The sequence below is a fragment of the Odontesthes bonariensis genome, chromosome 15, assembly GCF_027942865.1.
Source record: "Odontesthes bonariensis isolate fOdoBon6 chromosome 15, fOdoBon6.hap1, whole genome shotgun sequence".
NCBI classification, from domain to species: domain Eukaryota; kingdom Metazoa; phylum Chordata; class Actinopteri; order Atheriniformes; family Atherinopsidae; genus Odontesthes; species Odontesthes bonariensis.
Window position 1 is genome coordinate 29,711,632 of NC_134520.1, and position 26,805 is coordinate 29,738,436.

The window sequence follows — 26,805 nt, forward strand, 5'->3', positions numbered from 1 at the left end:
CCCTCTAAAGTTCCTCTCTGTAGCATGAAAAGTAGAAACATTACTTGAGATAAATATATGGCTTGCACTAGTCTATCTTGGGAGCAGGAGCAAGATTCTCAATGCATCATTAAATCATCATTAACACCAAACACTTTATGAGAGGAATACAGAAGACATCATTATACAAATCCCCTAACTGAAACTGAAAGGGGGATGTGGATCATTTGTTTATACACTTGTCCATGGTGTCATGTAAAGTACCATCCCTTCAAGGAGCAGAAGAGAAATGCAACTCATATGAGCATTTTCATATCAGAGAAGACGTTGTTCTCGAGCCTTTAATGTAAGAAACCACAAAGTTCACATGGATAGGATCGAGGGGGCTTGAATGGAGCACCTAAGCGCCAAGCTTTAAACCATGGGCCTTTCGTGACATGAGATACAAAACAACCTACTTTCCATCAATGACAAATCAACGTTACCTTCATCAACATGGACACCATTTTACTGGTTGCCTTGGTGGCATGCAGACGCAACACATTCAAATGACATGTTGTCACTTTCTGGTTGCCTTTAGACAGTAAAATCACTTGGTTAGGTTAAGAAATCAGAACTACTTTGGTAGGGTTAGAGAATAATCATGTTTAGGACCATAAAACATTGTTTTAACAAGGCGACCGTCACTGTAATCGATGCTATTTTTAGTTGCTCTCATGACCACTAAAGATTGCATATATCTTGAAAATAATAATTGGCTGCAACTGCCTGCATGAATAATGAGATTAGAGATCTGCAATTGCTTTGACTTTATCACAACTTGACAAGCTTTCTAGTTACACCTGATTAATCACCAGGCGTGGTTGTCGTTAAATAATTATTTAATGTCCTAAGTGATATTTCTGACTATTTTATTGATTTATCACATTTGTCAGCATATGCACGAGACATTCCTGACTAATGAAGAGGTTGAACTTTTGGTCAGCATGAAGGTCCTGCTGTATCGACCAACTGTCTGTCACTTCCTTCTGTCTCCATGCACACAAAACCCAAAGTAAAACATTAACCACTGTGGCCACTGTCCCCACTGGTTTGTGTGCACACGCAGGTATGTATTCCTATATTAATGGTTCTCTGTGTGTTTTATTCAGCTACAAGCATGTGCATATGTGTTTGTAATTTGTGTGTATGTGTGTGAAAGATCCTGCCATACTACAGGTGGTCGGTGTAAAAAGGTAATGATGAGATCACACAGGGAAAGAGGCGGGGGTAAGATATAAAAGCTCAAATGAAGCCGTCCGCCCTCAGATTTAGAACAGGAGAAGCAGGCGGCGTCATTCAGTGAATTCTGAGGGGGTTTTTCCCTAAAAAAAACAGCAAAGCTTAATCTGCAGTTGGAGATAAATCGTGGGTTTACGCTAACAGGTGGGGTGTTATCATCCACCATCTTAATTTCTATCTCCTGGAGTGCTTGAATTGGACAACGACTGGACTTTATAATCAACTTCCCAATATCTTTCAGATAACTCCACTGTTTCAGTGGAAAGTTTGCTGTTGCTGTCCGACGCAATCAAAATATCAGTGTCAGAATGTGTTCAGGCAGCTTTGCCAAATGTCTGGGCATCACCCTGATACCTCTGTCGATTGTCTGCGTGCTGTGCAACATCCTACTCTTCTTCCCGGGTGGAAAGTCTGTTGATAAAGAACACATCACAGAACAGGTCTGGTACTTTGGAGGCATTCTTGGATCAGGAGTGCTGGTGAGTTTGTGTTTTTAGAAAGATAATGATTATCTGCAACATTTGATATTATGGTGTCTTCACTTATTTGCATTTTAGTGATGTAATTGACAATCATTTTCATTGAGCTGACAGTTTCTGTATTGATTAATTGATTTTCTTTATTCTATAAAATGTGGAAATCTTTTGAGACACGATGTGGGACGATGTATCAGTTTCTGGTTTCATTAGCAATCCAAAGTGAAATTCATGCCGTTTCCATTTACAAAAATCATGACTGAGACAAGAAGTCTTATATTTGAGATGCTTTAACTTAGAGGTTCAACAATTTTAGATTGATAACTTGATAGAAACATGAGTTAATTTTCAGAAAAAGTTTAAATAGATGGAAGCAAAGTTCATTTCTATGAACATTTTTGGTTTAAACGACAGCCTCTTCAGTATAGCTAAATATATCAAAGTAATGCCTTTCAAGTATGTATGAACCGGGTTAAAGCCAATGTGTCAAATGAACATAATACTGCATTTATAGAAAAAGTAGACAATCCGGGTGAAATCTGTTACATCCTGGTGGGGCATTGAGCAGAGTAGTAGACAATAAAGGAACCAATAAATCAAAAAATGCTCAACTCTTTGTCTGTGTTTGTGCATGTGTGAACGCGGGGTGTTTTTTTTTTTTGCGTGACAGATGATTTTCCCAGCTCTGGTGTTCCTGGGTCTGAAGAACAATGACTGCTTCGGCTGCTGTGGAAACAAAAGCTGTGGGGAGAGATTTGCGGTGAGGAGACGTTTCACAGTTCAACATCTCACTATAACGAAATTATCATTTACAGCAGTGGCTTTTGAAAGGTTAGATGGAGACCCAGATTGGACAATGTCCCCAGACTAATAATAATAATTATACATCAAGTTTTTTGATGCTAAAGCCAAAAGATTCACTACTTTGCTGCCAACAAAGTCAAACAAGATTAAACAGCTTAATGACTGAGAAGCAGTTACAAAGCTGTGGTAAAACATTTGATGCTATGTCTTAACCGTGGCCTGAATGGCGCATGCTTGCAACAGGGTGTGACTGGTAAAGTGCATTCAAGCCGCTGGTCTCAGTGAAAGAAAATTATTTGACTCAGACTTAGTAAATATCCCCTCAGTGGCTCATCTTGTTTCAAAACAGCCTTTGCTGAATTTTAAACAAATGCAGACTATGATACTTCACAAGATGCTTTATTATACCGATAATTGTACAAAATGGCCTCAGAGTAATCCTCTATACGTTAGTGCGGTTGTAAAAACCCAAGAGGCTGAGTGTCAAAAGTTGAATTCAAGGTTTCAAAATGGCAATCTACGAATCATGTCACAGTGGTTACGCCCATCTGTATTCAGTCAGTGCCTGAGGTTCTACGTCTTTCACAAGGATACTGTGGAAGGGGTGCATATAGGGGCATCAAACAATTAGCCTTGCAATTTCTGGGCAAACTAGGATGCAGCTCCCTAGATGGTATGACAACATCAGGTTCCATAAAGTGAAGAAGCTAAATGGAATGAAGCCAGTGTGTGAATCCATATTTGATCTGTGGAAGGGCATTATTTACTCTTGCAGAACAAGCTGTAAGATACAGCCACAATTAGAAATGAAGATCACCTGACACCAAAAGGTTGTTTTTCTTCCAGATGTGTTGCTTACACTGGAGAAAAAGTGTTCAAATGGTATTGGATAATTGCAATCTAGAATATAATTTGAGTGGTTATAACTTGTAATCTTACATCCCTCTAGTTAACTGGTGTTACAGTCAAGTAAAAAAATGTGAGTTTTACGTCAGAACTACAGTATATGGGAACATCATATTTGGAAAATATCCTTTGCGACACAATTTCCTGTTGTTGCAACTTTCTAAAACACCAGGAAATATTTTTCACTATTTTCCAGAATTAACAATGAATGAATGAATAAAAGCCAGTATTATAGGTGGAGCTGCTCTGTACAAACCATCTCTGTCAGATGATGTTTTACTGCATATCACCTGATAACTTTACAGCCTAATCACCCAAAGGATGTAATGGAAAACAAACACAATGACACTGTGTACACACTTTTCATGATTTACACAGCCATAAATGCAAACACACACACACACTAAAACAAACTTGCTTTTCTATCTCTATAATGATTCACCATTGGAATAATGTGTTCCCTGGCCCCTCATTCTAACCTTGACCATCACAACTCAATTCCTAACACTTGCCATTTCCCTAAACTTAACCATAGTTTCTAATTTCAACCATAATCACAAAATTGACCCTTTTGACTCTTAAAAATCAATCTAAACATGTAGAGCACACCATTTGGTCCCCACTAAACACGTTTGATCCCACAAGTATCGTGGGTTCTGTATTTTTAGACCTTGTGAATATAGAAAAACAAGTACATACTCACAAATAATGAGAATTTGATCACTGTCACAAGCCATTTCCCCCAAAGGGAGTTCCACATGAATTTCTTTCACAGAGGTGGTATTGTGCTGTCAGAGAGAGAGAGAGAGAGAGAGAGAGAGAGAGACACACACACACACACTGGTCGATTGGGAACCTGTAGGCATGATGAAGAATTAGCAAACATAAGTCTCCAGATTAAACACATGCATTCACACCATCCCAATTCATCCGTGTTGGCTGGGTTCATGGCCCTGAACCTGGCCTCATCACACAGAGAGAATAGTTAAATTATTTTAAGAAGTTTAAAGAGATATTGTTGAATGTTTTGATTGCCAATATGTCTGACTGTTTTCTTCTCTCCACCCGCTCTCTGTAGATGCTGAGCTCAGTACTGTTTGCAGCTGTTGGTGTTTTAGGAGCTGGTTACTCAGTCGTAATTTCTGCTGTGTCCATCAATCAAGGACCTCTGTGTTTCTTCAACGGCACTGAGCTCAACGGAACAGGCTGGGGCTATCCCTTTTCAGATGGGTGAGACAGAAAATAATCTGAAGTATTAAAGCACATGTATTTGTGTGTATTTATAGACACCAATAATGGGGTTGCAGTTTCTTTCAGCTGAAAAGCAAGTTAAATTTATAGCATTTCTCTCAGAAGTGCTCCACAGTATAATACAATATGAGAAATAAAAAACTTTAAGACAATGAACAAAAAAAAAAAAGCCAATAGAAAGACAGCAAAGGACCTACATAAGCTAATTGTTGATGTAGTTTGTCATGGTAGACTACTTATTGATTAATTTGCTATTTTGCGCAGTGTCTAAATTCTTTAAAAAATAAAATCTGTCTCTTTCTCATCTCCTCCCTGCAGAAACTACCTGTCTGACAAGTCTATCTGGGATATATGTCAAGAGCCACAAAATGTGGTGTCCTGGAATCTGTCTCTGTTCGCTGTGCTGCTTGTGATGGGTTTGATCCAGGCGGCACTGTGTGCCATTCAGGTGGTGAACGGCATTGTGGGAGCTCTGTGTGGAGACTGCTGTGGCTGCTGTGGGGTCAGTAACCAGTCTGACAGGAGCTCAATTCATTTGCACTGACTCTATTTACGAGATTAACACAAAATATTGTGGAGGAAAAGCTGTTAACTCAAATATCTGATACATACTTTTCTGGTCAGAAAACAGATAATATAGTACATTGATGATTATTACGCAGTTTTAATGCTGTATATTACAAACAAATAAAGGATCAAATTAGTATATATTTCCATATCATTAAGTAAAGGAAATTAGGAAGATTCTGATAAAGCAACAAAAAGAAAATGTTATTAAAAATATTAACATGAAGACTTGATGCGTAGAGTTGAGTTATACCAACGAAAACGGCTCAATTCTTTCAAATCGCCTTGTCATGAATGTTTTCATCACCTTTTGACACTTTGTCTGTGGACTGAACTTATCTGTAAGCTTAAGGTTTAGTGTCCACGTTAACAAAATGCATTCTACTCGGAGAGCCAAACACATGAAAATGTTGATTTTTGTCTTTCAGAATGATGGAGCTGTGTGAAGTGCCTCCGGTGGCTGAAGGGGTTGGTCTTTCCTGTATTTAGTCTTCTTCCAATGGACCAGTTTCTCACAACAATCTTCTTGCTGTGTTACCATAGTTTTGGATAAGAGCTCATCGATTACAGTGAATGAATTATTACAGAAATGAGCTTCTTAAGGCTTTCTGATTTACTCTGAGGAAACACTGAGGACTGTCTCATCTGTCTTCTTCTTATCATTATTATTACATGAATTAATCTCAAATTTCCAATACTAACCACTGTAGTTACAAATCTCCCACTTGCAAAATGTATTTCTTTTTTTTTCCTTTTGTCTTGTGAGTTCATTTTTCTAATTTATAGATCCTACCTTTTATACAAATGTAACTTAATTGGTTATACTTTTATATTGTGTACTCAAGCAGCTTCATGGCTTCCCCCTTCTGGGTCCTTGGCATGAATCTGATGTATGACAGACCCTTTGGTATCCACACCACCAATCATATCTCACAGTATTTTCTAAGTTAGAGGCGTCAGGGAAGAACTGAGGTGTTTTTGTTTTGTTAGTACGTTGCAATCTTGTAGGAATGCATTCAGCATATAGTCACACTATTTGCATGATGTAATACATTGTAAGAATTTTTCCATTTCTTTTTGGTTAAGTTCTGCCTTCTTAAGGGATTCTGACCTGATGGTGTGCTAATAAAGTTTATCTTTCTGTAAGCCATGCTATTTCACAAATTGATTCAAAAATATGGTGTGTGTATTGGCTTCTGTCAGTACTACTTACAGCAAAAATGAAAAACTAACACACTGGTTCTAGCTCTGTTTTACGCCCTAAAATCAGAGGCATCGTACCTATAAAAAAAAAGAGCTGAAGTCTCACAAAAAAAGTGATAGAAAAAATACAAGTCATACGAGTCCCTTCGGTTTTTGCCCAGAAGCAAAGTAAGGACCTTTGAATTTTGACAGCTGAATCTACAGTCTCATTTTGTGCTGTCTCTGACAAGAACCGCTGCAGCCATAAGTGATGACTGGAACGTTAGTTAGCTGAATAATCAAGGGCCTCGCCTTCAAGCTCAGCAGCAGAGTAAAGCTCCCCTTTATTTTTCATGAATAATTTCACTGAATCCTCTCCAGGCAACACATAAAGTTATATTTAAAGAAGTCTTCATCCACACTTTAATTTAAGCTGAAATGAAAAAAATGTCCAAGAAAAGTGAAAAAAATCAACTGACCTCGTTTATCTTCCACGTTAGAATTACCTGCTGTCTCTTTTCTTTAAAGAAGGAAAATCAAACTAGAAAATCATTGTTGTTGAAAATCATTTTTTTACACTGAAAACAAGTTATCAGTTGATAAAATTATGATGGGTTGTTTGTAATTAACCTAGAAAATGGTATGAAATGGTTAAAGGCAGTTTCTCCTGATAAGGCGTCACTGCTAGTCACAAGTTAATGCATTAGTAATAATTCCTTTACAGAAGTTGCCTTATTTCAATTTTTATCTTCATTTAACACTAACGTATTTTTTTTATTAAAGTATCCAAATATATATATATATATACAATGTGACATTTTCATGTTCAGACTCCACATTTATTTATTTTTTACTTTCGTTTAATTTATTCATATCAGCTCTACTCTGATTGGTTCAGTCGGAAAGGTGACTGACTTTCAAGAACACATCACAACCAGTCAGTGTTTATTGCAGATATTTTGTCACCAAGCACTGCTGTGGAAATTAAAGGGGGTGGATCTGAAAAATGAGATTAAAATGCATCCAAATGTTTAAATACATGATCAAGTCATATAAATAAATAAAAAGACATATCTGACACTGCTTGAATAAGAACAGGGGTCTGGAAGAATCTAAAACAATAAGTTGATGTTATCAACAGTAACCATCCTGGTGTGTTTACACAACTTTTATTTCTAATTTTTTCGTAGATATTCTCATCAATCATGTCCAAGCTTAAGTAACTACTTGCTACTAGTACGACTAGTACCTTTTTGTCCCTTCTGTGAATATAGTCAAAGTGCCATGAAAACAAATTGTACTTATAAGTAGTTGTATTTTTTCAGACTTTGTTGTGATGCTGCTGCATTTATAACTTTGGTACCAGATTTGCTGTTGCTTATTTATTTTTTTGTATAATATTCTATCAATAGCCAAAATCAGTCACAACTCTTCTACTTTTCCACGACGTCTGCTGTATCTGAAACGCCCTAAAAATGTACGCTGGAGTTTATTAAGCGTATGGAGCCATCTGGTGTCTATAATGTAAACTGCCTGGTGCTGTCTTAGGTTGTTTTTTTTTTAGACGCCAAGCATGGAGCAGCATTAGAAAGCTGGAGTCAATAAAAGGCCATACATTTGACAAAGAAGCACCCAATCAGGAAGGAATGATTGACCAATCAAGAAGCATATTTAAACACAATAATTAACAGTACATGTGCATTACTACGAGTTACGCTGTGTACGTCTCCGGCTTGGTCTGCCAGCATGTTCGCCAGCATCTGCTGCTAACTTACAGCTACACTGTTTCCCTCTGGAAACAGTTCAGTCTTATTTACACAGCACCAAATGTCATCTCAACACACAAAAATAATATAGTTCAATTCATTGAAATCATTCACACAGGGCTAACTCAAAAACTATTTCCTAACTAAGGAAACCAACAAATTGCACAGAAACTTCTCTTCAGTCCAATCCTCCATCCTGAGCGCAGGGCAGCTGGAGGCTGAGAGGACAGGAAAGGGGACACCAGGCCAGGGATACCTGCTGAAAAAGAGGAACTCTGTTAGAAAAATATCCAACTATGACATCTTTAAGACATGATGGAGCTCGGTCATTTAGAGCTTTATATGCAAGGACAACAATCTTAAATTCTATTCTGAATTTAACAGGGAACCAATGAAAAGAAGCTAAAACTGGAGAAATCTCAGCCCAATAATAAACAATCAATAAATGGATGGATGGATGGATGGTCTAGTGCAGTGTTTCTCAATTCCGGTCCTCGGGACCCACTGCCCTGCATGTTTTCGATGTTTCCCTCCTCCAGCACACCTGATTCAAATGAATAGCTCCTGATCAGGCCACTGCAAAGCTTGATGACGTGTTGATCATTTGAATCAGGTATCCTGGAGGAAGGAAACATCGAAAACATGCAGGGCAGTGGGTCCCGAAGACCGGAATTGAGAAACAATGGTCTAGCGTGTGGGTAGAAAATGTCACCTTCAGCAGTTAACATGCTGAAATGAAAACTGACGGTTTGGTGAATAATGAGGTGGAAGCAGAGGAAGGTGAGGACCACCTCAAGGCCACTTTGGTGGTGGAAATCTACATTTTTAGACAGGGACTGAATCTCTAAGGTTTGTTATGGTGTTTAGGCACATTTATTTCATTGTAAAAAGAAAGAACACATCCCTAAAATCATATTATATCAACAAGATGGGTTATTTTCTCATGTTTTCTTTAGATTTAAAGCGTGTAGACCATGGATAAGAAGGCAACTAGTTATAGGAAGGCACTGTTGGTCCGTTTCTCTGTGTTTTGTTACATTTTTCAAAGCTAAGATTATGAGCTGTTTACATTTAAATGGTGTTTAAAATGTTTTTTTTTTTTTTGTTTAAATGGCTGTTACAGATGCTGCGTACAATGATGCCCACTGCTCCTTGATTCCTAAACTAAAAGGTGCAACTTACCTCTGCTGATCAGAGAGATGGGGCCAACAGAAGGAACTAGGACTGGGCTGAGAGGGAAGGCCAGCACCCTTCCCTGCGGTTTTTCTAGGGACAATTTGCCCTTTTTATGTGGGGATACAGAAGTTGTGGATTTGAGCGTATCTCTAGTGTGGGACATGAGCTGAGGCAGATCAGCAGGAACAACTGAGAACAGGGCTGAAACTAAACTTCAAAGTAGTAGAGGGAATGGTGCTGAGAGCTTCTTCCTCTCCCTGTTCTCAGCTGTTCCTGCTGATCTGCAACAACTCACATCTGACTGAACATTTCTTAGATGTTCACTCTGACCGCACTCCACATTACAAGCAAACATGGAAACGTTGGGATAATACGTCTCGTCTTTGTAGTGGAACGGAAGTTCGATAGCCTGACGAACACGGAAGAAATAAATCGCGCACCAGTGTGTTACAAGCTGAACAGTAGGTCAACACTGGCTAACTGACCCTGGTTTGGAATAACAGATTAAAGTATGAAGATTTCACACTAAAGCGAGGTAATATCAAGTGTCTGAATGTGATAAATGGGGTTTTATATCGTGCAAACGGTCGAGCTTCAGCAGTCTGACGTAAGCAGAGAATTGTGACGTTTCTGTAGCGCCTCCGCTTATGTTCTGTCTGTGGTCTCTGGTGTATAAAACAACTATTATGATTAAAGGAATAATTGTATAGCTGCTTACAATCCCGTTTCGACTTGATGGATTATTACATTTTTTTTTTTTTAAATTCAAACGTTTGTTATTTAATATTATATGTTTGTATTACAATTTTTTATTACCTGCATGTAATACTGATCAATAGAAATTCTAATGAATGAAAATTATATTTTAAATTACCTCCATTTTCCTTCAGATGCTGTCTGTTGTATTCAGAAGAAGCACCTTTGCAACCCAGAAGGTCACACACACACACGTGATCTCACAGCCCCAAATACTTGTTTACTCATATTTTGGTATTTTATCCTTTTGATACTAAATTTTAATCTTTATTTTCTTTATAGGTTTTGCAATGGGCAGGTCCAAGTTGGACATCAGCCCTGACTGATGGTGGAGCTTCCCTCAGCTTCACCTCTTTCATCAGGCCCCCATTCTCAGAAAGATACACTGAACAAGTTCAACCTCCTGCTGTCTGTGGTTGCAGGAGAACTGAACTCTTCCAAAGGGCCCAGACTCATCATGCTCTGTTGGTGGCGAGGAACCGATATTTCCACCATTCTGCTGTGAGGTCGAAGAAGCGAGTGCAGCCTGAACCTCCTCCCAGAGAACTAGACCTGCTGCGCTATGACATGAGGGACTTGTGGAAAAGTCCCAAACCTGCCCTGTACCTGGGATTCGCGGGGCTCATCCCCTTCGTCTCCCCCGCTCTGCTCATGGCTGTGACAGAGACCTACTACCCGCAGCTGGCTTATGCACAGTTAGCCTACGCCGCTTCCATCATTTCTTTCTTGGGTGGAGCTCGGTGGGGATTTGCACTTCCCGAGAGCAGCCCAGCCAAACCCGACTGGATAAATCTGACCAACAGCGTGGTTCCCTCCCTGTTAGCCTGGGTCACCATGCTGATGAGCGACAGCATTGTTCCTGCTGCCACTATGGTTATCATGGGACTGGGGATCTCCCTGCATTATGATCTGTCTCTGCTTCCAACTTACCCAAGCTGGTTTAAAGCCCTGCGTGCCATCCTGACCATTGTGGCATTTTTTTCTCTGCTCGGTATGGTCATAATGAATGGTTTATATCCAGAGAAGTACATTTTTGGAGATTGACAAGCATTTCCTTCTATAAGTTATTTTTATTTGGGTGATTCGACTTCAAGTTGTCTTTGATCCTGTCATGGGTGGCTGATTTCGGCTTCCTGTTATTTAGCTGAAACATTTTGTTTTTCCACTTCAAAGCAATTTATTAAAGACTATATGGGGAATTGTTAACATGAATATGTAGGCTTTCATGTCAGAGAGGGAAAAACATTTCCCAGTGATGTTAAAAACTATCAATAGAAGTTTCCCCTAGTCAAGGATCTTCAATTATTAAGTGATAGGACTGTATTAGATTGGATTGTGGTCTGGGACAAAGTGGAATGGATTCTCCTCCGATTATAGAGCACATTGAACAACAATAATAGCAACCTGAAGGTAAACAATGGATTTAACTAAGACTAACAACTTGTTAATAAAAGAAAAATGACTAGATTTTTTTATCTTACGTTTTGATCCCAAGGATTCCTTAAATTGGTCTATTTAATGAAGATTTGCAAAGATAATTAAGTTTACGGAAGAGCAAAAGAGAACACACTTCAACTATAACAAATATGATTTTCCTAGACAACTAGCAGTTTTACCAAACTACAGGATTTGAGTCGTTAAATGGGATTTATGCTTCTGTAAGGCAGTGATTTGGTTTATTGTTCAACTAATTAGCAGATCCATTGGGTTGGGATCAGACGGCTAAAGTCAAGAGTGACCTTATCACTGGGGAAAAGGATATTATGTAACATCTAAACTAGAGTAATCTGTTCTTAGATCCTCAGGGGTTAACTGCACACCATCGTCTGACTCAAGGGTCATAGAGTACTCGGTTTAGAATATATTGGCGTTGACTGAGCATCAGAATTTATATTGTGCCACTGAAAGATAAATATTCAAAATAAATTAAAAACATGCCCACAATTTCTTTTTGTTTTTGTTTAAAAGTGTTTTTATTTATCATGTAAACACCAGCATCTATGAAACAAATTTTGGAAAGAAAGGCAAGAAAAAGGGGAGAGTCCACAGATATGAGAAAAAAAAAAAAAACATAAGGCACATTTCTTCTCCTTTCAACAGCCTAACTGAAGAGGCGCAACAATGTCCGGTTTTCTGGAATAAGCTGGTAAAATCTATTCCAAGTTTCAGCTAATGCGTAAACACACTATTGCACTTTAAGTTTCCTCAGATTTGCTCTTCTTGATATTGCATAATGTCCAGGGTGCTTACATAACGCTGTGAAACAATGCGACTTCTCAACCATTGGTCTGATTACTTTCGCAGGTGATGGCTTGGACTTCACATCGGGATCAAAACTGGTACAATAAGGTGCTTTTTGGATAAATATCAAGAACACGTGACACATTATGTTACAAAAAATAATTCTGATATGAAACAATGGTATTTCTACTCAAACCAAATAGAAAGTATCCTCTTATAAGTGTTTGTAAATTTAAAGCCACTTGGCCCAAAGTGTAACGGTACACTTTAAGCTCGTGGGTGCATTGTAAACACAGCCCGGAAAAAAGCATGCATTTGAAACCCTGTAGAGATGTTATTGTCACCCCTGCGTCAGTGCTGCAGGGTTTTCAAATCACACTGTATCTCATAGAGGCCCTGAAGTTTATCCAGGTCCTGCTGTCACTTTAAACGCTCTACAGTGACTCCATCTGCATTTGCTTGAGGCCAGACTTTGGTGACTTCCAGGTAAAGAACTTCTTTAAAATGCTGAATGAAATAAGAAAAAAAATGTGTGAAATAAAAAGACTGATGCACTTCTTCATGGAGACAGACAGCTCTGCTGCCTACTTCTGGATACCCAGGCCTGATCGCATGTTCTCATACACAACATAGCTGATGCTGACAGCCGGTATGACTTTCATGAAATTGGGCAGGATACCGCGATAAAGTCCAAAGAAGCCTTCCTTTTCCAGGATCTTCTTCACCATCTGCTTCATCGGCATCTGCTCCGAACCCTCGATGGAAGCTGAGAAGACAAGAGTTCATGTCAGATGGTCAACAAAAACTGAACACAGAGTTTTCTCAAGAAGTAAAATAGAAATCAAACTTTTTGTTTTTTTAATGGGGTCGGAAACGTAACATAGTTCGTGTTTGTTTAGACTGACTTCAAGAGTTTCAGTGGAAAGAAACTCTTCTTCTTCACTTCATCGAGGACGCTTACTCAGGTGAAACTGACTTGTGAGACAAAAGGCTACATATCACAGTTTTCCATGTAACAATGTTAAGAAGAGTCTTCACATATAACACAAAGTCTGAGTAGTTAAGTTCAGAGTAAAGTAAAAAATACTCCTAAGAATTTAACTACAAAATGAGCACTTGTGCTTTTAACTCTTTCGGTGCCATTGACATCTATAGACGTCAATTTAAAAAAAAAAACGTTCACTGCCAAAGACGTCTATAGACGTCAATTGCGTTTTTTAACGGAGCGGGCTGGGGGACAATCTAGCGGAGTTCGTCACTAAATCTTAGGCTTGTAAACACTAAACAGAGAATATACTGGCAAAATTACCCGCTAGGTGGCAGCAGTGCCACTATGCACAAAAAAAAAAAAAAAAGAGCTCGTTTTCTGTTTTTGGTGAAACCAACCTATGTTCTACTGTCTATTACTAAAAGACTGAAAATGGTAGAAACAAACTTTTTTTTCCTGATCAAAAAAGAGAGTCTACTCTTTCTTTTGGTAATTTCGGTGTGTACATAGTCATAAGACACACTTTTCTGTGGGTCTTGGAAAAATCAGTCAAAATACTGAAAAACACTTGGCAGTATGGGTGTCTCTGAACTGAAAATGGCTGGCAGCCAATGAGTTAAAGACACGCTTTTAAACTTTTTAAAACGTGTCCATATGGATGTTTTCTTTAAGCTAGCCAAGTTATATCACGAGTGAAAGAAGCAGTCAACACGATGATGGAGCATTTCCACCTTAGAACTAGCCTGGCTGACGCGTCCACAATCTCGATGAGATGGTGGTCTGGGAACTAGGTGTGCATTTTCTCGTATTTGAGGCGTGGTTTACGAATGCCTAGAGCCGTTTATTGGGCGCTCTGAATGTCTATCAAATGGCGTCTGGTTCTTCCCATGCTGCTTTGCGCACGATTCATAGCCAATTGTATCACTTATACCAGATGACGACAGAAATTCGACTAGGAAGAGAAGAAATTAAAGTAAACTTGCGCTCTAAGCTACTTAAAACACTTTCTAAGGCTGCATTGAACGGTAACGTTGTTTCCGCTGCCATGTTGGATTAAAACTCTACAAGCTTCGGTGTAGCGCATAGATGTCGTCATCGTCTTGCTGACACAGTCAGCTGTGAATGTGAACATAATCCAGTATAAGGCTCAATATCAGTGTGTAAATGTTCCATTTTGGCTCATTGGGAGTGTCTCAACTTCTGGTTTGTTTCGTGTGCATTTGTGTTTCTGCATAATTACTCTGAAGAGTTTTGTTTATTTTTGTTTTTTTAAATGTAGGTGTTTACGGTTCACTTTTATTTCATAAAGCCCTGTGCAATCTATTTACTTGACCATATGACGAACTGCAAAATGCTGACAATTTAAGCTAAATTAATTATTTCAATTAGAGCTTTTGTTCCCCTTACCTTGTGCCTGCATTCGGGTGCGGATCAGAGCCAGGGGGTAGCTGGACAGCTGGCCACAGGTGCTGGAGATGGTACCACAACCCAGTAGCACCAGAATACCTGGGTTTGCAGTGTCTTTGGCATATTTGGACAACCAGAAGTTCTTCAAGCTCTGAATATACAGAAGTGTGCAAAAAGAGTGTTACTGTAGAAGCATCGTATTTGACTGAATCAATGTACATGTGATATTTAGAAATGAAGATGGTGCTGAACATGAAAGTCTGGCATCTTGTCTGAATCTTCAACGATTTAGATTCATCCAGATAAACATGATTCATCATCACTTACTTCATACACTGCCAGATCTATTCCGGCGTAGGGGATGATGCCCAGAATATTGGGAATGTAGCCTTTGTAAAACGCCTTCACCCCCTCCTTCTTCAGGATTTTCTTGGCACAGTCAAACATTCCTGCGTACTGTCCAGTTTTCCTCAGCGTCAGTCGGGTTTTCATCACCTGCAGAGATAAAAGTGATTAGCAAAGCTTTTATTTTTCCCCACTTTATTTCTCCAACAAATGAGGCTAATTTCAGATTTATATAACTGCATCCATGTCAATTTACAGATTTCCCCAAACTCACACACAACTTTTCTGCTTTGTTCTGAATACTTTATTTTACATACAACTGCACCAGATCTGTATGTAAGGGAAAGGAAGATGTACTTTGGACAGAAAAAAAGTTTCTAACAGTTAATGACTCAAAAGTTGGTTTTGCTGCAAAAGTGGTTAGAGATTTCAGACTTATGACGTTTTTAAATGGGGTGTTTGGAGTGATGCAGGGACTGTCACAGTCTGCAGTGATGACTAAGCCAAAAGGTGAAGTTACCATCTCTGGCCATGAGCTCTAGATAGTGATCAAAAGAACAAGTTCAATGATGCACGGAGTGGAATTGAGCTTCCTCCAAAGGCTGCTGGGGCTCACCTTCAGAAACAGTCCTTTAGCTCAGAGAGGAGCTGCTCCGCCTCTGCTTCAAAAGGAGTCAGTGGAGGTGGTTCAGGATGCATCCATCACACTTTACGGGTGAGGTATTTAGGGCATATATCTGGGAGGAAACCCCAGAGCAGACCCACAACATGCTAAAGAGAATGGGTCTCTAAGCTGGCTTAGGACTGTTGGTGGTGGAGAGGGAGGTCTGAGCATCCCTGCTTTGACTGTTGTCCCCACAACCCATACCAAGTTAGCAGAAGAAAATGGATGGACTACTTTACTGGATCTACACACTGTGGGTGTTTTTTTTTTTTTAGTATTACACCCAAGTCTTTTCACATTGTTAAAGCTGTGTCTCCGCTCACCTCCATGGGGTAGATGGCGGTTTGAGCTGTGGCTCCAGCCAGCGATCCTGCCATGAACCTCTCGTGGGTTTTGATCTTCCCCGGTTCACTGGACAGCAGCTTCTTAAACTGATGAGAGAGTGACACATGGTACATGAAAACTAGGCGTGTATTCAGAATCATCAAACACAAAATCTGAGCTGCAGACTGGAATCTATTTAGAGGGGAGAAATGCCCTTACCTGTTCATAAGCCATGAATTTAATGGCCGTTTCGGGGGCAATCTTCAGCACATTAACACCGTTTCCTCTCCACAGAGATGCCACTCCTCCTTCTTTTAACATTTGCTTAAAACCACCCACCAGGCTGATTTTGTTGCTCTTAGAAGCGTGCACCTGCAAAAAAAAAAAAAAAAAAAAAAAGATGTGTTATGTGTCATAGCTCTTACAAGGACACCCACTTGTGTTCACCATTATAAAGAGTGGTATAACAAAAAATAATTATTTTGATGTTGTTACTAATACAAATGATTTGCAGAAAAAGGTATCTTGTGCACTTGTGCAGTTTCGGTGGGCAGTCGTGTTCATATAAAAGTCAAGACCCTTGCAGTTGTGATAGTGAAGTGTTAAATCTGAGCAGTTTTTACTGAATTTAACAGTATATGCCAACACAAATATCATAACTGCCATATCAATCTAATCCTGGGATCATTTAAAACATTATCAGAAATACTATTAATTAGGCCAGGCAGCAGCAATATAACAGACATCTAAAAGTAAAGACAAACTGAATTCTAAATGTTGGCCCACCTGCATGAAGACCTTCATCCTGTCCAGCGGGGCAGTTCCTGTTCGGGACACTGCACCTGCCACGGCGCCTGCCATCAGCTGCTTCCACCACATGCCGGTTGTCTTCTCTTCCTCTGTGAACTCATCTGGGATGGCGAGGCTGTCGCCAATATCCAGAACCTAGACGCGATACAGTGCAGTCATATCACTAAAATAAAGACATATTCTTCAAATCAACAATCAGAAAAGAAAATGCAGACTCTCAAATTCATCCCAAACATAACGAGCTTGTTCCAATAGGGCTGCTTAACAAAATATTTGCTTTTTTTTTTTTTCATATAAGCATTCACTCACATCAAACAATTGTAAACTGGACTGCTTTTGAGATTAGATGAACTTTTGTTTAACAAGGCTTCACAAATAAAGATAATCACAGCTTCACCTTGTACTTAATGCCTGTCAGGACAGTACACACAGCATCTCCTTATCCAAAACCTTGCATAACAACAAGTCAATGCGGTGCCATCAATTACATCACAGCGCAGTGCAGATGATGCAGTTTAAAAATAAATTAAAAATTAAAAAAAAACTCGTATATCGAAGTTCTCCTCGATTTCATCTGTTCAGTCTAAAGAACATGTGGGTCAATGTTATCTGCAGTTTCCTGTCAAACCACAGATAATAAATGCTAACTTTAAACATAAAGAACGTTTTAAACCATCAACTGAAGAGCAACACATCCTCAGTCTTAACTCACACAAGACAAAGCAGGAATAAAAGCTTTTAATTTCGAGTGTCGACATGTTTTTTTAACCATTTCAGTTTTTAGTAAACCAGTTTTCTTTGTAGACAAGCCATTGACGATATAATGAACACAGTAAGGTTCAGCTTATAGGAAACCAGACACTTACTTACTGTTGCTGAGCCCAAAATAAAAATAAACAAAATTTGAAAAGGTCGACCAATATTCTTTCCTCACAAGAGAAAAAGATAAGGATAACTTACAATTTGTTTTTGACAAACTGATGATTTACTGATCAGGATACTCCCAGTATCATATATATCAGGGATATATTATGCTAATATGGTTCCCAAATTACCTAAAGCATTTCTTTCTATCAGTTTATTTTGTCAGCCAGTCCTTTAACCACTCCAATACAAGGACCTACCATGTCCACTTCCATCTCATAGACTCTCCCATCGTCTTCAAAGTCAATGAAAAACCAGTTTGCTCGTTGAAGTTGCCGCAGCTGCTGAGGCTGCAGCAGAGCCATGGCCATCCCAAGCCTTTGATCAAGCCGCAGTGCAACACAATCCCACTGTGCTTTAATCTCCCTCCCAAAATCCACTTTGGACTGACGAGGATCCTACACACCAATTCTAATAAAGAGTCTAAACAGACACTGAGCGTCTGCAGATCCAAATGCTGTATCCTGATTGGCCAGAAACCCAAGGTTTGAATACAGGTGGTGATGGGAAGCTCTAGCTGTCATAGATGTCACGAACAACTGCCACAGCCTGACTGATGCCTCATCTCAGCGCCCTCTCTCTTGCTCTCACTTCCTTTCTCCTCCTCCTAACCAAATCCCATTGACGGTCTAATCTACACGCAGGTCAGACTAAATTTAGCTCATCTCAGCTTAGTTAAGAAACGACAAGTTAACGTAACCGCCAAGGCTGAGCCAGAGGAAGCATACGTCAGAGATTAGCCATTAACTGGAAGTGTCTTCGTTTCTGTTGTTAATGGTTATCAAATTTCTATAACTGGAAAAAAATTGCACACTTTTACATATAGAAAAACCCCATGAATTAGTCACCTCCAACTTCTTTTCTAATGTCAACTGTAATTTTTTTTTAAACAGGGTTGAACCTATTTAGTAATGACAGCTGCCTCAGTCTCCTCCTCTCTTCTCGCTGCCTCCACCTCTCCTCTTTCTCAAAGTGTCGACGCAAAGGAGACAATCTGCTGCCAAAGCTCTCGAACAAATCCAGCACCAGCTAACGACTGTCATTCATGACGTTCTCCCTGCCATGATTGGGTAGTGATGCATTTGCCATCATTTGTCTAAGATATTCATTCAGACAAAGTTTTTAGCTGAGGATTCATGTTTCATCTCATTTGGACTGTAGCAATGCCAAAAGTGACTGCAAGATAACTGTGATAGAAACAGCCCATGTTTGCTCTTATTCAGAGAACATATCAATCGTTCATGGTAGCCTTACTTAACCAAGGGAAGGGTTTAAAATGTTTATACTTAAGGTATGGTCAACAGTTTTTCATTATTGTTCATTCTGATGCTTCCAAGAAACTTACATTGTAATGAGAATTATTTCAAGTACGGAGAGCCTCATCATTTTTGCTGTATATTGGTTGTTGGCAACATTTTGGAGTAATTTATCATAACAGTGCCAGTGTTCACTCACACACACACACTAGAGGACAGTTACAGTGACACGCCCCCCCCCCCCCCCGCCTTACCGTGCTGTGCTTCCAGAAGCGAATAATCTCCTGCAGGTTGGCGGCCGGGTTAAACAGGAAATGCTCCCTCCATTCATTCCAGTCCACAGACATTGTGCCATCCACGTCAATGCTGTAGAACAGGAAAACAAATTTTTATGTAAAAAAAAAAAAAATTTAAAAATTAAAAATCTGAACTTCCAATAAACTTGGAAGACTCAATAGCCAATTTGGGTGTAGAATAAGTTGCAATTTTCATAACATGGACTTTATACCCATTTATTATTAACAGGAACTATGAGTTTATAACAGTCTACTTTGTAGCTGTCACAACTGCAAATAGGATTTTATAAGGTTAGAATGAATGTTAAATTAAAGTACTTTTGTATGTTGGTAAGAGGAGATATTTCCAGGAAATTATTTGGACACCGAGTCAGCTTAGACCAAAGATAAGATACAGCATTTCCAGAAGATATAGATAGATACCTCTTTTGTCTATAAGCACTGAATAAGCTGAAGTAATGTAAGAATAAAGTTGATATATCAGTCTATATATGATAGCAACAGTGTTGTCTTTAAATGCAGATGTTGCAGCATATCTGACCACCAACCCATTCAGACAACAGAAGGACTCTTGCAGTTTTTCTTTAAAATGTTATCTGAATCTCAAACAAAAGTGAGAAGAGCTCCAAAAAACAGTGACATCTAACCAAAAGTCAAGGAAACAAATCACTCCTCAATTTGGTTTTTTACATGCTGTAATTATTGGGACAATCATAAGAGGACAAGGGAGAAAGTAAAAACAAGTTTAAACAAAATTCAAAAGGATAAAAGGGAGAGTTTATATAGAATTCCTCTAACAAAATCAGTCCTAAATAGAGGAATCTGTATGAGTGAGTGAGGACCAGTGATGACCAACACATCCAAGTGCTACCTAATTTGTAGAGGCAAAAGACAGATTTGCAAAAAAAGATGCAGCGCACATGAAGTAAAAAGCAGGTCAGAAGTCATAAAGACAATAGTTGAAAAAAAGCCTCCTATCAATTTTAGCAGAGGATGATTTTAATTCATTCTCATTTTGATGTTAATCTAACATACAAAAAGAAAAAGATATGATAAATTTGTCTACTTATTCTGTAATCAACATCTAATTAATTATCCAAACCTCTAAAAGGCCTTTTCTATATTCAGTCTGTATCCTCATTAGCTCATCTGGTTCCTTTCTGATGTCAAACGGAATATTTTCAGCTTTGTATTTTTTTTTTTTTCGAACAAATAAAATACTGGCTGTGCAGCTCACTGCAAAACAAACCATTTAAAGGTTTAAGCATTTTCCAAAAGAGCTCTCAATAGTGAAGTAAGACTGGGACACAGGTTCTGGGACACAACAAGTTACTGATTGCGTCCAGCATACTAATTACCTGTCAAAAAATTTAAAGGGGATAGAGAATCAAAATCATCTTTTTCATGTTTTTGGTGTTAGTTCTGAGTCTCCCCGCTGTGGGGAGTACACACGAAGTGCCAGCAAGTGTCAGAACCTCTGTTTCAAGTTCTCCCTTTTTTGAATAGCCCCCAGAATATCCCCCAATCCGTGTTTGTGAAAAAGTGATGTCACTTTTTCAGCAATCGCCCCCCCCCACACCCAAGTCCACAGCCACCCCGTTTCAGACACGCCCCTTCGGCGAGAAACAGGAACAGGTGTGCCTTCCAAGGCTGTGAAAGCGGACTACGATCGTTACATATTCTTCCCCCGGAAAGCAATGTTCGCGATCAATGGCTTTTATTTATTTTTAACAGCATCCCCAACCGCCGACTTTTCCTTTGCGCTGCGCATTTCACGGAGTACAGTTTCACAAAGCTTGCACGATTCCGAGCAGGCTTCAGTCGGAATTTTGCTCAGTAGATGGTCAGTTCCGACAGAGACAGACAGACTGCAGCGAGCTGTGCGCTCCGCTGAGAAGGTGCGCCTCCCATCTATCCATGACCTGCACGTCTCCAGGACTATGGGGCGAGCAGGTCGGATCACAGCTGACCCTTCTCTATTTGCACCACTCCCCTCGGACAGGAGGCTTCGCTCCATTCGGACCAGAACCTCCCGTCACAAAAACAGTTTTTCCCCCTTGCAGTTGGATTTATGAACACTTCATAATCACCTCATAACCTGCCCCAGTCACTTTACCATCATTAAAATTGCACTAATGAAGCTGCACTGTTGTTGCTCTGTACATTGGATACTGTGTATTGTTGTACACACCTTGTACATTTTATATTCATATATTTTTATTCTTTATTTTTTATTATTATATCCTATGTTACATGTTTGCACCTTACGCCGCAGCAAATTCCTAGTTAGTGAACACTGTTCACTAACAATGGCAATAAAACAAATTCTGATTCTGATGAGCTTGCTTTCCAGTCAGTGTATTACTCTATAGCTCTGTTTTCAGTGAGAGCAAGGGCAGCCAATCAAGCAACGGCAACCGAATAGCGCCAACACCTACCTGCATTTCATAATGAGGTTGCCAGATAAGCTCTGAAACGACACCAATAAGGGCAAAAGACGCATTCTAAACCCAGCATAGTAACAGCTGTTTCAGAGAGCCTTTTTGCGAGGTTCTGAGCCATTACAGACCCAACCAATTTTTTTTGGGCTACATATCACATCACAGAACAAGGATTAATGCCCCATTCAACCATTCTCTATCACCTTTAAGTGTTATCCGTCTTAAAATATCTGTCTTATATCCTCTAACATCACCAGTTCATCCAACAGAACTGTAAGCTTTCAGTCACAGATGCACGTCCTATTCTTATTATTTTTCTATTTCACAACTTTAACAAACGCATTAAAAACCCTCTACTCTCAAATAGCAGTTATACTCAGATGTGCAGCGTTTGCTATTTTCTACAATTAAATGAAGACCAAACTGAGATCATTCTGTTTGGTAGCAAAGAGAAGAGGGTCAGCGTTGGTACATATCTTGAGACTCGGGCCCTTACAATCACTGACCAAGTTGGTAACCTCGGAGTGTTGATACTCAGATCTGACTTTCAGCAGCCACATCAAAGCTGTCACCAAGGCAGCTTTTTACCATCTCAGAAACATCAACAGAATTAAAGGTTTCCTCTCGCAAAAAGACCAGGAGAAACTCATCCATGCATTCATCTCCAGTAGACTCGATTACTGTAATGCTCTTTTAACTGGACTTCCCAAAAAGAGCATTAAACATCTGCAGCTCATCCAGAACGCTGCTGCTAGAGTTTTAACCCGGACTAAGAGATCTGAACACATCACACCAGTTTTAGAATCTTTACACTGGCTTCCAGTCAGTCACAGAATAGATTTTAAAAGCCTGCTGATGGTTTACAAATCCCAGAACGGTTTAGGCCCAAAATACATCTGTGATGTGTTCAGAGAATATAAACCCAGCATAGCTCTTAGATCCAAGGACTCAGGTCAGCTGGTCCCGTCCAGAGTCCAGACTAAACATGGAGAAGCAGCATTTAGCTGTTATGCTGCAAACAAGTGGAACAAACTGCCAGTGGAGATTAAACTTTCACCAAATGGAGACATTTTTAAATCCAGGTTAAAAACATTTCTGTTCTCATGTGTCTATGCATGAAATATCTTTTAACTTATCTAGACTGTTGCCTGATTTTAAATTCATTTAAATGATTTTATTTGTTTCTCTTTATATTATTTTATGTATTTTTAATGCTTCTTGCACTCCCTGCTGCAATGCTTTTATTTTATGTAAAGCACTTTGAACTGTTTGTACATGAAATGTGCTATACAAATAAATTTGATTTGATTTGATTTGATTTTCATCACAAACTGACATGGTTTGGTCAACAGTTTGTGTGCAGCCCTCCCTCAGATGATGCAGTTCTTTCTGTCTCCATCTCAACAGCTCGTTATCACGTGCTCCCCAAAAAACTACTTATCAGTCCCTCACACTGGTCTCCACCTTAAAGTCTGGTGCTTAGTCGTCTTTTCTGCCCACAGCAATGACTCCATACAAACACTATTTCATAATTACTAATAACAATTATTGATTCTTTATGCTGCAAAAACCATGTCCTTTTTAGGATTAAAATGTATTATTCAATTCAATTAAGGCAGCTTTTAGTTTGAGTTCTTTTTGCTTTAAAACCAGAAAAGGACGTGACTGAATTTAAAAGAAATTAACAGTCTGACTGGAATACCTTTTAAGGATTTTCTTTGCATCCTCCTGGCTGATCTCCAGTCCCAGATCAGCGAGTGACTGCTTTATCTCCATGAAGTCTATTTGACCTGTTAATAAAAACAAAAACAGAGCGGTCCTAACGTGAATAAGCATGTAAAGACAGATAATGAGACTCACAGCATCCATTTGACTTTTTGGGTAAATTTGAAATCGCCATGCTGTACTGTACCATCGTCGTTTTTATCCAAGCTCTTGAAGGTTAGTCGCAACTTCTTCTCTTGCTCCTTCAGGTACTTGGTGAACTCCCCGAAGTCGAGTTCGTCATCTTGGTTTTTGTCTCCTGATGAAATGATTTTCTGAAGAAAACCAGACAGAGTATTAGCAGCCCATTTTCGTCATGCAGCAGTGTCTCATGTGCTGCCGAGCATCTGACTGGGTGAAAGGAGAGGTTTGGGCTCTATCGTCTCATCCCCACCAGCAGCTGCTTCACTTCGCCAGTAGGTGGCAGAAAACTGCAAATATGTTTCTTGTCAACTCACTTTCTTTGTGCCATCTTGTATTTGGATTAATTCATTAATTAATCTGTCACTTCCCATTTCCATACGGACTCTAAATGTTCTGCTTTGCTTTGAATTTTTTTTAGGTTTTCCTATTCTTTTGTCAAGTGTTATGCAAATACAGATGATCTTCATTTTGTAGAGACTCTCCGAGGACAAGAGAGAATTGAATTGGTTGTCGTCAAATTAAAATAAAACTGCGAGGGTTAGTCAATACAAGTTAATCAAAATCTTAAGAAGAGAATTATGAGGCTGTCTCAAAAGCAGCCGCAGTGCACATTTATTACCTGTTATCGTATCACTGCATGCAAAGGGAACGCTCCAGTTTTACAGCATCTGGTAACACAGACATGGCCTCTCCCTACCTTTCCTCCAGACCCAAACCATTAAAGTTATCAGCCTCACTGATGAGTGTGAGGAATGCAGCATTGTTTGATAAGCAAAGGTGGAACGCACCTCTTCAGAGTCACAATAAGAGCTCACCTGCAGCTTGAACTTTGCGACAGTTTCAGAAATTCTTGAGAATCCTTTTAGTCCCCCCACATGTACCAGTCTGAGCCTGCTGCTGTTACTGCAGAGAAACACGGGTTCTTTGTTGTGCACATTGTTAAGATGCGTGCTTCCCAAGATTTTTAGGATATATTTTTTAAAAAGTTATTGTAAGGCTTTTTTTTCTTAAATTAGAGTAAATTATAACAACTCCAGGGTTAGTCAATACAAGTTAATCAAAATCTTAAGAGGAGATTTACGAGGCTGTCTCAAAAGCAGCCATCTGCATTTGTTAAAGTCTCATACTCTATTTGAAGGGACTGTAAAACATTTAGTCTTGGTTAAAAAAAATTTGGTTTGCAACCTGACAAGGGCCCCTGTCACATCGCGGGATTCTGATCAGGCACGCTGGGGCAGCTTGAGAGTTACTGCCTTGCTCCAGGGCACATTCAGAGAGAGGTTAAAAGCTTCAGGGCTGCTTCTGAATAAACACAGAGGTGAAACTATCAGCTAGTGTTTCAAAGCTCAACTCTACAAACCAGTCTTCAGGGAGCACTGAGACGTGGTCATTTACACATCTGTTGTTCAGTGACAACTGGGCAAACTTCACCAACACGGACCTCCAGCAGAAAATTATTTCAATTCTGCTTCAAGACTTCAGAAAGCAATACAATCCAAGATTCTTATGGTCACTTTGAAATGGGGTTCAACTGAGAATCTGTGTCTTCATAGTCTGGAATATAGCCATCAAATAAATGTCATAACGTCTTTAAACACCATTAGATCTGACACAAATAACTGATGACAGTTCAGAGAAGTTTTCCATCAGGAAAAGAAACATAACTACTGGTTCCAGCTGCTCAAATATGATAAATATGGCTACTTTTGTCTATTAATGCATGAAGTTTCATATCAAGTTATTATGGATAAAGCACTTGGATAAAGACTGTTTTGTGTCACCTTTCTCTCATCTTACTGACTTTAAATTGATTAAAGACAATATTTGAGTAAATGTGCTGCCTTACCTCCACTGAGGCCTATACTTTCAAGCTATTTCAGGGTCCATGCTGAGAAACTACAACTTCTCCCCGCTCTAAAAACATGATACACTATATCAAAGAATAGTTGTGACTGTCTGTCTCTAAATGCGAGTCATTTGTATGTTGTGTGTAGTGTTTTGGTTGCTCTACCTGAGCAGCCCCCTTCCCGGCTTTGATGCCCATAGCAGCCAGGCCTGCCCTCAGCTCGGACACATCCACTTTTCCATCCTTGTTGGTGTCCAGCTTGGCGAAAAGCTCCTCGTACGGTGTCGACGTATCTCCTGCGCACCGACATTCCGTAAAAAACAGCTTCCTCGCGATCGGATACATTGTTAAACAGAAATCAAAAAGACGGAGAGGCCTACAGACACACAAACTGGGTGATTACGCTGCTGGAGGAGCAAACCGCCTCCCGTGGTTGGCACTTTTGGTTTCAGAGTGGCAATCCCGTGTGATTGCAAAATGATTTCGGCGGTGCAGCTTAAAGAAAAAGTCCAAGCAGATCCTCATGGAGTGTGAATCCGGACGGTAAACGGTGAGAGGTATAGAGGAAGTTACAGGGAATCGTGTGTGGATGAGGTAGGCGAGCAGGACGGATCAGAAGGGTGGAGAGACTCGGTTCAGTTCGCCTGAGAGGACCTCCTCCTTTTACTGCGCACAAATTACAGAGACACACCCTGCCAGGCAACACTACCGCTGCTGTTTATCAGGGCTCATGCACCGCCAAAAACTCCACAGGTGAGGGGAGCAAATACCTGCTTCACCTCCTTTCCGTAAATGATCCCCTTAGTTATTTGTGCTTCTTCAAACTTAGCGGTTCGTTGTGGTTCACTGAGATGTGGAAGTAAACCACCAAACGAGCGGATACTTGTGTAAAAATGCTCTATGTGCAATATCATCTTGCCCCATAGTTGGCTCTGTGGTTCGAAGTATATGTCTAATCTGTGTTAGTCAGTGAGTCATACCCAAAGGAATCCAACAGCTGCTTCCAACTAAGTGTATGCCCAACTGGAAAAAATGCGGATAGAGTAAACAAAATAGTTCGGTTAGAATTGTTAAGACAGACACATTTGTATGTCCAAAAAAGGCTCCGAACTCCTGCTCTCCTGAGTCTAAACTGCATAGAAAGTTCAAAGGAATTTATAAAACACATTGGGAATATCCCGCAATATCTAAAAAGGTCATATGTCACATAT

The 26,805-nt window shown here is 39.6% G+C and overlaps 3 protein-coding genes across 3 annotated transcripts; 2 read left to right on the plus strand and 1 right to left on the minus strand.

Annotated features, from left to right (window-relative positions):
- The first annotated feature begins 1,568 nt into the window (after positions 1–1,568).
- Positions 1,569–5,764, plus strand: tm4sf4 (transmembrane 4 L six family member 4). The gene is made up of 5 exons (XM_075484451.1): positions 1,569–1,739; positions 2,407–2,496; positions 4,525–4,676; positions 5,016–5,199; positions 5,693–5,764. The coding sequence occupies exons 1-5, from the start codon at positions 1,569–1,571 to the stop codon at positions 5,708–5,710; spliced, it is 615 nt and encodes a 204-aa protein (XP_075340566.1). The 3' UTR covers positions 5,711–5,764.
- Positions 5,765–9,833: 4,069 nt separating this feature from the next.
- Positions 9,834–11,611, plus strand: LOC142400740 (transmembrane protein 69-like). The gene is made up of 3 exons (XM_075485918.1): positions 9,834–9,923; positions 10,279–10,323; positions 10,427–11,611. The coding sequence occupies exons 2-3, from the start codon at positions 10,279–10,281 to the stop codon at positions 11,186–11,188; spliced, it is 807 nt and encodes a 268-aa protein (XP_075342033.1). The 5' UTR covers positions 9,834–9,923; the 3' UTR covers positions 11,189–11,611.
- A 483-nt stretch (positions 11,612–12,094) lies between these two features.
- On the minus strand, positions 12,095–26,261 carry slc25a24 (solute carrier family 25 member 24). The gene is made up of 10 exons (XM_075485917.1): positions 25,760–26,261; positions 23,753–23,879; positions 23,543–23,630; positions 19,358–19,469; positions 16,900–17,058; positions 16,333–16,485; positions 16,113–16,220; positions 15,108–15,275; positions 14,781–14,931; positions 12,095–13,151 (listed from the first exon to the last, which is right to left on the minus strand). The coding sequence occupies exons 1-10, from the start codon at positions 25,937–25,939 to the stop codon at positions 12,970–12,972; spliced, it is 1,428 nt and encodes a 475-aa protein (XP_075342032.1). The 5' UTR covers positions 25,940–26,261; the 3' UTR covers positions 12,095–12,969.
- Positions 26,262–26,805: the final 544 nt, after the last annotated feature.

Coding starts and splice junctions, on each gene's coding strand:
- tm4sf4 (XM_075484451.1), top strand. CDS start 1,569: ATGTGTTCAGGCAGCTTTGCCAAATGTCTGGGCATCACCCTGATACCT. Junction 2,497..4,524: donor GCTGTGGGGAGAGATTTGCG/GTGAGGAGACGT, acceptor CGCTCTCTGTAG/ATGCTGAGCTCAGTACTGTT. Junction 4,677..5,015: donor GGCTATCCCTTTTCAGATGG/GTGAGACAGAAA, acceptor TCCTCCCTGCAG/AAACTACCTGTCTGACAAGT.
- LOC142400740 (XM_075485918.1), top strand. CDS start 10,279: ATGCTGTCTGTTGTATTCAGAAGAAGCACCTTTGCAACCCAGAAG. Junction 10,324..10,426: donor GCACCTTTGCAACCCAGAAG/GTCACACACACA, acceptor TTTTCTTTATAG/GTTTTGCAATGGGCAGGTCC.
- slc25a24 (XM_075485917.1), bottom strand. CDS start 25,939: ATGTATCCGATCGCGAGGAAGCTGTTTTTTACGGAATGTCGGTGCGCA. Junction 16,486..16,899: donor GGATGAAGGTCTTCATGCAG/GTGGGCCAACAT, acceptor TTTTTTTTGCAG/GTGCACGCTTCTAAGAGCAA. Junction 15,276..16,112: donor CCGCCATCTACCCCATGGAG/GTGAGCGGAGAC, acceptor TTATCTCTGCAG/GTGATGAAAACCCGACTGAC.